This window comes from Oncorhynchus nerka, unplaced genomic scaffold, assembly GCF_034236695.1.
Source record: "Oncorhynchus nerka isolate Pitt River unplaced genomic scaffold, Oner_Uvic_2.0 unplaced_scaffold_1823, whole genome shotgun sequence".
Classification (NCBI taxonomy): Eukaryota; Metazoa; Chordata; class Actinopteri; order Salmoniformes; family Salmonidae; genus Oncorhynchus; species Oncorhynchus nerka.
In genome coordinates this window covers 29847-41262 of record NW_027039500.1, presented here as the reverse complement: position 1 = coordinate 41262, position 11416 = coordinate 29847, and the positions used below count along the sequence as shown (strand labels likewise).

The following is an 11416-nucleotide window of genomic DNA, read 5'->3' as shown; positions in this document are numbered from 1 at the left end:
ACTCACAGGTGATGACAAAGTGCTATGAGGTGCTCAAACAAAAGCGAGGTTAAGACACAAAGCGAGAGTGAAACACAGAGACCTACAGACATGGCATTTTTTAAACAGGTGATGCATTTACAGAGATTGAGCTAGAGATTGCTCAGAACAAACAAATGATGGGGTTTAAACCATGGGAAGGAACTGTGATAGGGTAGGAAATAGGAGGAGGTGTGTCTTCTGATTGATGATTGATTGTTGACTGATTGATGGGGTGATGATTTTCACCTGTGAGGGGAGAAGGAGAGAAACAGGGATACAAACACAGGAGGAGGCAGATACACACACACACAGGATAACTGTATCCGTGATTGGGGATTTTCACCTGGTGGATTTGAAACACAGCCCATGCAGACATATCTAGTTTAAACTGATGGATTTTGATGGGGATTCTTCTATTATGTTTCTTAGATTTTTGCACCGGTGCTACACTAGACTCTAGGGGATTTAATCAAGATATTCATGATGATCAGACAGATAGACTAAGTCTCCCTAACCTCACTCAAGTCTCAAACCTACACCCCTCTCTTTTTATTTGTTTAACTTGGCAAGTCAGCTAAAGTCAGCTACGTGTTATTTCTTACATTAGTACCCCAGGTCATCTTAGGTCATCTTAGGTTTCATTACATACAGTCGAGAAAAACTACTGAATATAAGATCAGCGTCAAATATGATCACCAGTCAACTCACCAACCAAGAATATGATTTTTCGCGACACGGACCCTGTGTTCTGCCTTTCAACCAGGACAACGGAATGGATCCCATGCGGCGACCCCAAAACGACTCCGTAAAAGGAAACGAGGCTGTCTTCTGGTCAGACTCCGGAGGCGGGCACATCGTGCACCACTCCCTAGCATTCTTCTCGCCAATGTCCAGTCTCTTGACAACAAGGTTGATGAAATCTAGCATTCCAGAGACATCAGAGACTGTAAGGTTGATGAAATCCGAGCGGTAGCATTCAGAGGACATCAGAGACTGTAATGTTCTTTGCTTCACACTGGCTCACTGGAGAGATGCTATTGGGGCGGTGCAGCCAGCGGGTTTCTCCACGCATCGCGCGGACAGAAACAAACATCTTTCTGGTAAGAAGAGGGGCGGGGGCGTATGCCTTATGGCTAACGAGACATGGTGTGATGAAAGAAACATACAGGAACTCAAATCCTTCTGTTCACCTGATTTAGAATTCCTCACAATCAAATGTCGACCACATTATCTACCAAGAGAATTCTCTTCGATTATAATCACAGCCGTATATATCCCCCCCAAGCAGACACATCGATGGCTCTGAACAAACTTTATTTGACTCTTTGCAAACTGGAATCCATTTATCCGGAGGCTGCATTCATTGTAGCTGGAGATTTTAACAAGGCTAATCTGAAAACAAGACTCCCTAAATTTTATCAGCATATCGTTTGCTCAACCAGGGGTGGAAAAACCTCGGATCATTGTTACTCTAACTTCCGCGACGCATATAAGGCCCTGCCCCGCCCTCCTTTCGGAAAAGCTGACCACGACTCCATTTTGTTGATCCCTGCCTACAGACAGAAACTAAAAAAAGAAGCTCCCACGCTGAGGTCGCCAAGACTGCTTCCATCACGTGGACTGGGATATGTTTCGTATTGCGTCAGATAACAACATTGACGAATACGCTGATTCGGTGTGCGAGTTCATTAGAACGTGCGTTGAAGATGTTGTTCCCATAGCAACGATTAAAACATTCCCTAACCAGAAACCGTGGATTGATGGCAGCATTCGCGTGAAACTGAAAGCGCGAACCACTGCTTTTAATCAGGGCAAGGTGACTGGTAACATGACCGAATACAAACAGTGCAGCTATTCCCTCCGCAAGGCAATCAAACAAACTAAGCGTCAGTACAGAGACAAAGTAGAATCTCAATTCAACGGCTCAGACACAAGAGGTATGTGGCAGGGTCTACAGTCAATGACGGACTACAAGAAGAAAACCAGCCCAGTCACGGACCAGGATGTCTTGCTCCCAGGCAGACTAAACAACTTTTTTGCCCGCTTTGAGGACAATACAGTGCGAGAATGCTGTTCATTGACTATAACTCAGCATTTAAACCCATAGTACCCTCTAAACTCGTCATCAAGCTCGAGACCCTGGGTCTCGACTCCGCCCTGTGCAACTGGGTACTGGACTTCCTGACGGGCCGCCCCAGGTGGTGAGGGTAGGCAACAACATCTCCACCCCGCTGATCCTCAACACTGGGGCCCCACAAGGGTGCGTTCTGAGCCTGGTGTCAGGAAAATAACCTCACACTCAACGTCAACAAAACTAAGGAGATGATTGTGGACTTCAGGAAACAGCAGAGGGAACACCCCCCTATCCACATCGATGGAACAGTAGTGGAGAGGGTAGCAAGTTTTAAGTTCCTCGGCATACACATCACAGACAAACTGAATTGGTCCACTCACACAGACAGCATCGTGAAGAAGGCGCAGCAGCGCCTCTTCAACCTCAGGAGGCTGAAGAAATTCGGCTTGTCACCAAAAGCACTCACAAACTTCTACAGATGCACAATCGAGAGCATCCTGGCGGGCTGCATCACCGCCTGGTACGGCAACTGCTCCGCCCACAACCGTAAGGCTCTCCAGAGGGTAGTGAGGTCTGCACAACGCATCACCGGGGGCAAACTTCCTGCCCTCCAGGACACCTACACCACCCGATGTTACAGACTGAAAAACAGCTTCTATCTCAAGGCCATCAGACTGTTAAACAGCCACCACTAACATTGAGTGGCTGCTGCCAACACACTGACACTGACACTGACACTGACTCAACTCCAGCCACTGTAATAATGGGAATTGAAGGGAAATGATGTAAAATATATCACTAGCCACTTTAAACAATAATACCTAATATAATGTTACATACCCTACATTATTCATCTCATATGCATACGTATATACTGTACTCTATATCATCTACTGCATCCTTATGTAATACATGTATCACTAGCCACTTTAACTATGCCACTTTGTTTACATACTCATCTCATATGTATATACTGTACTCGATACCATCTACTGTATCTTGCCTATGCTGCTCTGTACCATCACTCATTCATATATCTTTATGTACATATTCTTTATCCCCTTACACTGTGTATAAGACAGTAGTTTTAGAATTGTTAGTTAGATTACTTGTTGGTTATTACTGCATTGTCGGAACTAGAAGCACAAGCATTTCGCTACACTCGCATTAACATCTGCTAACCATGTGTATGTGACAAATAAAATTTGATTTGAAGAACCAATTCTATTTACAATGATGGCCTAGGAACAGTGGGTTCACTGCCTTGTTCAGGGACAAAATGACAGGTTTTTACCTTGTCAGCTCGGGGATTCGATCTAATAACCTTTCGGTTACTGGTCCAACGCTCTAACCACTAGGCTACCTGCCACCCCTCTCTATGGTGTTTAAGACAGATAACAAGTCATTTCCACAAATACAGAACTGAACTTGCATTTTTTTTTACAAGGCCTTTCTCAGTTGGAACATTCTGATTTCATGGGGCATGGTCCAAGATCGACACAGATAAACAATGATACAGAAGCAACACTGATACAGTGGGGAGAACAAGTATTTGATACACTGCCAATTTAGCAGGTTTTCCTACTACAAAGCATGTAGAGGTCTACAATTTTTTTATCATAGGTACACTTCAACTGTGAGGGACGGAATCTAAAACAAAAGTCCAGAAAATCACATTGTATGATTTACGTAATTCATTTGCATGTTATTGCATGACATAAGTATTTGATACATCAGAAAAGCAGAACTTAATATTTGGTACAGAAACCAATTACAGAGATCATACATTTCCTGTAGTTCTTGACCAGGCTTGCACACATTGCAGCAGGGATTTTGACCCACTCCTCCATACAGACCTTCTCCAGATCCTTCAGGTTTCGGGGCTGTCACCTGGCAATACGGACTTTCAGCTCCCTCCAAAGATTTTCTATTGGGTTCAGGTCTGGAGACTGCCTAGGCCACTCCAGGACCTTGAGATGCTTCTTACTGAGCCACTCCTTAGTTGCCCTGGCTGTGTGTTTCGGGTCGTTGTCATGCTGGAAGAGCCAGCCACGCCCCATCTTCAATGCTCTTACTGAGGAAAGGAGGTTGTTGGCCAAGATCTCGCGATACATGGCCCCATCCATCCTCCCCTCAATACGGTGCAGTCGTCCTGTCCCCTTTGCAGAAAAGCATCCCCAAAGAATGATGTTTCCACCCCCATGCTTCACGGTTGGGATGGTGTTCTTGGGGTTGAACACATTCTTCTTCTTCCTCCAAACACGGCGAGTGGAGTTTAGACCAAAAGCTCTATTTTTGTCTCATCAGACCACATGACCTTCTCCCATTCCTCTTCTGGATCATCCAGATGGTCATTGGCAAACTTCAGACGGGCCTGGACATGCGCTGGCTTGAGCAGGGGGACCTTGCGTGCGCTGTAGGATTTTAATCCATGACGGCGTAGTGTGTTACTAATGGTTTTCTTTGAGACTGTGGTCCCAGCTCCCTTCAGGTCATTTACCAGGTCCTGCCGTGAAGTTCTGGGATGATCCCTCACCTTCCTCATGATCATTGATGCCCCACAAGGTGAGATCTTGCATGGAGCCCCAGACTGAGGGTGACCGACCGTCATCTTGAACTTCTTCCATTTTCTAATAATTGCGCCAACAGTTGTTGCCTTCTCACCAAGCTGCTTGCCTATTGTCCTGTAGCCCATCCCAGCCTTGTGCAGGTCTACAATTTTATCCCTGATGTTCTTACACATCTCTCTAGTCTTGGCCATTGTGGAGAGTTGGAGTCTGTTTGAGTGTGTGGACAGGTGTCTTTTATACAGGTAACGAGTTCAAACAGGTGCAGTTAATACAGGTAATGAGTGGAGAACAGGAGGGTTTCTTAAAGAAAAACTAACAGGTCTGTGAAAACCCGAATTCTTACTGGTTGGTAGGTGATCAAACACTTATGTCATGCAATAAAATGCAAATTAATGACTTAAAATCATACAATGTGATTTTCTGGATTTTTGTTTTAGATTCCGTCTCTCACAGTTGAAGTGTACCTATGATAAAAATGACAGACCTCTACATGCTTTGTAAGTAGGAAAACCTGCTAAATTGGCAGTGTATCAAATACTTGTTCTCCCCACAGTATATGGCAAGTGCAGAACAGGCAACTAAACATAGAATAACAACCCACAATATACCCCAGGAATATGGCTACATAAATATGACCCCAATCAGAGACAATGATAAATAGCTGCTTCCGATTTAGAACCAATCGAGTCATCCATAGACAAACTCCTAGACTAGAAAAACCTATAGACAATACAAAAACCCATAGACAATACAAAAACTAAACAAACCACCCTTGTCACACCCTGACCTAACCAAAATTATAAATAAAACAAAGATGTGGACGTGACATTCTCTCTATTATTATTCTGACATTTCACATTCTTAAAATAAAGTGGTGATCCTAACTTTACTGAAATAGGGAATCTTTTCTGGGATTAAATGTCAGGAACTGTGAAAAACTGAGTTAACTGTATTTGGCTAAGGTGTATGTAAACTTCCGACTTCAACTGTAAATATACCCATCAAAAGTTTGGACACACCTACAGATTCCAGTTTTTTAAAAGTATTTTCTACATTGTACAATCATTTTGAAGACATCAAAACTATGAAATAACACATGGGATCACGTACCCTCTACTTTTTTGAACATTTTGTTAAAAATCGCGCAACATTTCAGCGCCCTGCTACTCATGCCAGGAATATAGTACGTTCATATGGTTAGAATGTGTGGATAGGAAACCCTCGGACGTTTTTAAAACTGGTTAAATCATGACTGTGGCTATAACATAACGTGCGTTACATCGGAAAGCGCAGGAAAACCTGATCACAGAAAATGGAAATAAATATCCTTGCGCCACTTCCAGCAATTGTTAACAGTGAGCCGAATTAGATAAGACCGAGCATTCAACTCCCACAGCATCCCCATGTTGTCTAGAGTCTTGTGAATTGAATCATCTTTGATTCTTGGTTGAACCGAAACAGGGGCACCACTTACCTCCAGTCTCCGCCCAGATCATTCTGGAAGAGCTCTCTCGTGAAATTTTTCCAAGACGACAGCTAATGATTTTTACATCGCCTACGGATGATTTTTATCGCTTATTAACGTTTACTAATACCTAAAGTAGCATTACAAACGTATTTCGAAGTGTTTTGTGAAAGTTTATCGTCTACTTTTTGAATTTAAAAAAATGACGTTACGTTGTGAAATCGCTGTTTTTTTTCGTTTATCACACAGTCTACATATAACGATATCTTGGCTTTATATGGCCCGATTTAATCGAAATAAAGACCCAATAGTGTTTATGGGACATCTAGGAGTGCCAACAAAGAAGATGGTGAAAGGTAATGACTGTTTTCTATTTTATTGTGCGGTTTGTGTAACGCCGAAATGCTAATTATTTTGTTTACGTCCCCTGCTGTGCTTTTGTGTTGTAGTGTATTGGTGCATGCTATCAGATAATAGCTTCTCATGCTGTCGCCGAAAAGCATTTTAAAAATCTGACTTGTTGCCTGGATTCACAACGAGTGTAGCTTTAATTTGATACCCTGCATGTGTATTTTAATGAACTTTTGAGTTTTAACTAATACTATTAGCATTTAGCGTAGTGCATTTGCATTTCCAGAGCTCTAGTTGGGACGCAAGCGTCCCAAGTAGAAGCAAGAGGTTAAACAAATCAAAATATATTTTAGCTTTTTAGATTTTAGATTCTTCAAAGTAGCCACACCTGGAGGTGTGTTGAGACATTGTCCTGTTGAAAAACAAGTGTCCTACAGCACACAAGTTCACCAATAATACATGATCTGATGAAATTACTTTAGAAAGGGGCACAAGACAGTGAGGTCCCCCCTCTTTCCAGTTTCGCTGGCAAATGAACCGCTTGCAGACAAAATTAGACAGGACACAAGCAAAACAGGTGTCAGTATTGAAAAACATTAATACAAACTAAACTTATTTGCAGATGATTCCCTGATATTCCAGAACAATATTGAAAACTCAATAATACTCTAAAATCTCAGGAAATAATTTTGGATTGACCAATTCAGATATTTTCAAAATACATGCGATTTAAAAGTTTTATATCACAACATTTTGTTTTAAAGTCAGAGCAATCTTGAGGGAATCCTATTTGAGTCAGAAAATGATATTAATATGATAGGTAAGCCATACAAAACCTTGCAGAGAGCCTATCCAACTGACAATCTCTTAGAAAAATATAAACAATGGCAGAGTCATGTCTGAACTGGAAACTAACAATGACTCAATAATCCATGCCGTCTGAGTATGTTATGAAGTCCAAAAGTAATATGCAGAGTTAGAAAGTTGGCTGTCAGAAGTATCACAACGTGAATTTACTTTTAAACCGTCTGTCTTCATATTTCCAGACATGGCATCGGAGGGTGCAGCGAGATACCCGATGGGTTGGACGATACTTTTCTCGTCAATCATCTTTAAACAAAACTTTAAAACTGGAAATCAACCAATCTTCTGCCATTAACGCAATGGAAAGGTCAAATTCATTCTCTTCTAAATATTGAAAGTACGTGGGTGATGGAGAAAAAGAGAATAGTGTCGTTTGAGGCCATGTGGCGGAAAGTGATGTGGGTGCTGAGGATGGGGTGTGTGCTCGTGGGCAGGTGTAGTTGATGTTTACATTATGTAGTTATTTGTATGTGCATGTGTTTGTTTTGTATTGTTTATAAAATATCAAATAAAAATACAATTAAAGAAATAAAAAATATTGTCCCCATGATGTAACTGAGCCAAAGTCTCCTCAACTTGAAGAAGTATGATGCATAATTCAGTTCTTATGGTTATTTTAACAAGTCTATGGAATGTTTCAATGGAATGCCACAAATGTTGATTTCATTTACAATAAGCTCGTACAACATACAAATATGCCCTGTCATGACGTTGGCCTGGGGGGTAGGTTTATGACAGTCATAAATACCTCTTACCCCCTTTTTCCTCTCTCTACCCTACTGAGGTTACATTTGCAGAACCCATGGTTAACATAGAGATTCTAGGAACACCAGAAGGTGGGGGGAAATGTACTATATTCTGGTAATCTGATCAATTGAGCATATGCGGTGTTACTTAATGAATATGATGTCAGTTCGGTTGTCATCTGAGACATTCTCATCAATGATAAGATGACATACTCTACAGTGGAAAGTCTACACATCAGAGTTATCGGATTCACATGGAATTGTTGTTCAATTTAAATGTTTGAATTTAAAATTATTCGTGAAGGGATGAAATATGATTTTAGCTTCTAAAAGGTGAGATTTGGGTTTTCATAAGATAGGGCTCTGCTCAATCAGTGGCCCGCCCCTGTGAAGGGACATGGGCTATATAAAAATTCAAACACGCCCTCCTCTCCTTTCCTATATAAGCCCTTGACAATATAACCTCCTGTTCCGAGGACGTGAGGACGACGGTCCTATGTCAGAATGGGTCAGATAATAACTACAGAACGAAGCCAACATCAGCGTGAGCTTTGGTTGCGAATGGTATGAACTTTGAACTCTTAGTCACTACAGAAGTGGTAGCTCCTAGCCGTTGAGTTAGCAACATCAGATGCAAACGAGGGTTAGGAAGGAACAGACAGAGTATCCCATCTATCACCCAAAGACGTTACTACAACGTATCCAATTGACAACCAGAGACATTTTTCAAAGGATTCGGTTGGGCAACACGGCCTCCCATCTACCACCAACCTACCGAAGTGCAACTCAGAGTAAATAGTTATTGTATTTTCCTTTTCCAAATGGGCGGTAATTTAGAATGCATAAAATACTGTATTTATAGCACAGCTTCTTCCTTTTGTCCCTCAGTCTCTTTCACTCAAACCCAGCCAATTTTCTTTTGTGTAACCAGCTGTCATATCTGTTCCGCCCGCCAGGGATGTTTTCCTTTATGATGTCATTTGTATTCAAGTTATGATTGAATTATGTGTAGGTGTAATTCTGTGCGATTAGTTAGTTATTTAGTAAATAAATAATTAAACTCAATTTTGTATTGCTGGTTCAACTTGTTAGCCAGGGTTCGTGCAGAACTTTCAGATGAGACTGAATTAGGGTGACGATTAATGTTGACTGCTATTGATGTAAAATATTACTAGGTCTTTAAGAGTTTATTTGGAAGATAACAGCTCTATAAATATTCTTTCATATTGCCCGACTCTCTAGTTAATTACATTTACATGATTTGCTCAATCAGTTGATATTAATTACAGAGAAATTATTTTATAGAATAGCATGTCATATCACTTAATCAGGCATAGCCAAAGACACGACAGCCCTCATCAACTTCCCTACTGTCAGCTTTCCTACACACTGGCCAGGTGACATGTGACGTGCCTTCATGTCTCCTGAGGTTGTGGGTTATGGTCCAAACTAAGCCTTTGGGTGACCAAAACATCACACATAATATATTTTCCCAATAAAATTCATAGAATTTGAGAAAATGTCCCTTTCTCTCATATCTAACTATCAGGAAGGCTAAAGGACAGGCCACAGCAACATACAATTATGTCATAAATTACATCAATTTGTGCTCACTTGTGTATGTTTTCGTGCTTTTGTGTGCAGAGAGACTTCGGGGAGGGGAGTGGCTGTCAGTAACTCAGGGATAAATAGAGAGGCAGAGCTCAGAGTTTGACAGAAGGCAGACCTGACAGGATCAAGCACAGGACCAAGCAGGAGCAGGAGGACATCAGCATTTAGATTTTTTATTACAAATGGAGGAACACAAAGATGATCAATATTGTTTTCAAGACAGAAACTCTTCTTGCAGAAAGGCTTTGCTATCGATATCTATCTACATAACACTGTACATCTTCTTCTCATTGATTTCAGCAGTTACAGTATTTTTGAACATACTGGTGATCATCTCCATCTCTCACTTCAAGCAGCTCCACACTCAAACCAACCTGCTCATCCTCTCTCTGGCTGTGTCAGATCTCCTGGTGGGACTGATTGTGATACCAGTAATGACTGTAGCAATAATTGAACCATGCTGGGTCTTTGGGGAATATTTCTGTGTGTTTCTTCTCTACATTAATTGTTTGTGTACTTCTTTATCTCTGGGCAGTTTGGTCTTGATATCTATTGACCGCTATGTTGCTGTGTGTGATCCCTTATTGTACTACTCTAAAATAACAATAACAAGAATTATATGTTGCATATCCATTACCTGGTGTTGTTGTATCATATACGATGCTGCTATTATAAAAGACATTGTAAATGTACAGGTACCGAGTAGGTGCTTGAGTGAATGTTTTACTGGTGAAGGATATATGTGGGGCAATATAATTGACTTCGTAATTACAATGGTTGTCCCGTGCTCTATTATTATAACACTTTATATGAAAATCTTTGTGGTGGCCAGATCACAGGCCAGAAAGGTATATTCAAAACAGGCTGCCAGTGTGTCTGGTGTTAAAACTGTACAGGCAAATAAGTCTGAGAGAAAAGCAGCAAAAACTCTATCCATTGTTGTTTTCACCTATCTAAGTTGTTGGATTCCATTTATATTTTCTTTTTTGTTTTTTTCTTTCTTAAGTGACAATTTATTATCATTCATCATCAGCTTTCTGCCACTTGCTAATTCCTTAATTAATCCAATAATTTATGCTTTATTTTATCCATGGTTCAAAGTGACGGCTAAACATATTTTATCTCTGAAGTTAAGGCGTTCATAGTACCTATATTTTTATTTCCCAGTTTGAAAAACATAGTTATGTTACACAATTGTTCTCTGACAATACAGAGATGAATGTGGTGTTGATACATAATGATTTGTCTAGATTGGACTGGAATGACTTGGAAAACGTATGAGAAGCCATCAGCTTGTTTTATAAAATACATTGTAGTCATTTTGGGTTGTATATTCCAAAAACCAACGTCTGTGGTTGTTCCATGTAATTTAATAATAAATAGTATGTAAGTATTCTAAAAGTACATTCTGAGAACGAGTCATTATGTATATTGTTTAACATCCCCCTCTAGTGGCTCGATTGTTACACAACACCTTTAACAAGTGTACTGAATTTTAAATGTTCAATACTGCATGATATCAGATAACGTCCAAGTCTATCTCAATGGGGTATGTAAGTTGTTGAGGGTAAAATGCACAAATATGCAATTGTGTACCACTACAATGTTCAGTAATAAACCATTTGAAAGGCATTTACAGTTTGCTCACCATTTATTATTACATTTGTTAAATGTTACTCACCTGGGTATTAATGACATGTATTAATGACTACAA

At 40.6% G+C, this 11416-nt stretch overlaps 1 protein-coding gene across 1 annotated transcript; it reads left to right on the top strand.

The window, feature by feature from the left end:
• Positions 1–9816: 9816 nt before the first annotated feature.
• On the top strand, positions 9817–11143 carry LOC135567766 (trace amine-associated receptor 13c-like). Its single transcript, XM_065014989.1, has one exon. It carries the CDS (start codon positions 9885–9887, stop codon positions 10845–10847), a length of 963 nt encoding a protein of 320 aa, XP_064871061.1. The 5' UTR covers positions 9817–9884; the 3' UTR covers positions 10848–11143.
• The last annotated feature ends 273 nt before the right edge of the window (positions 11144–11416 follow it).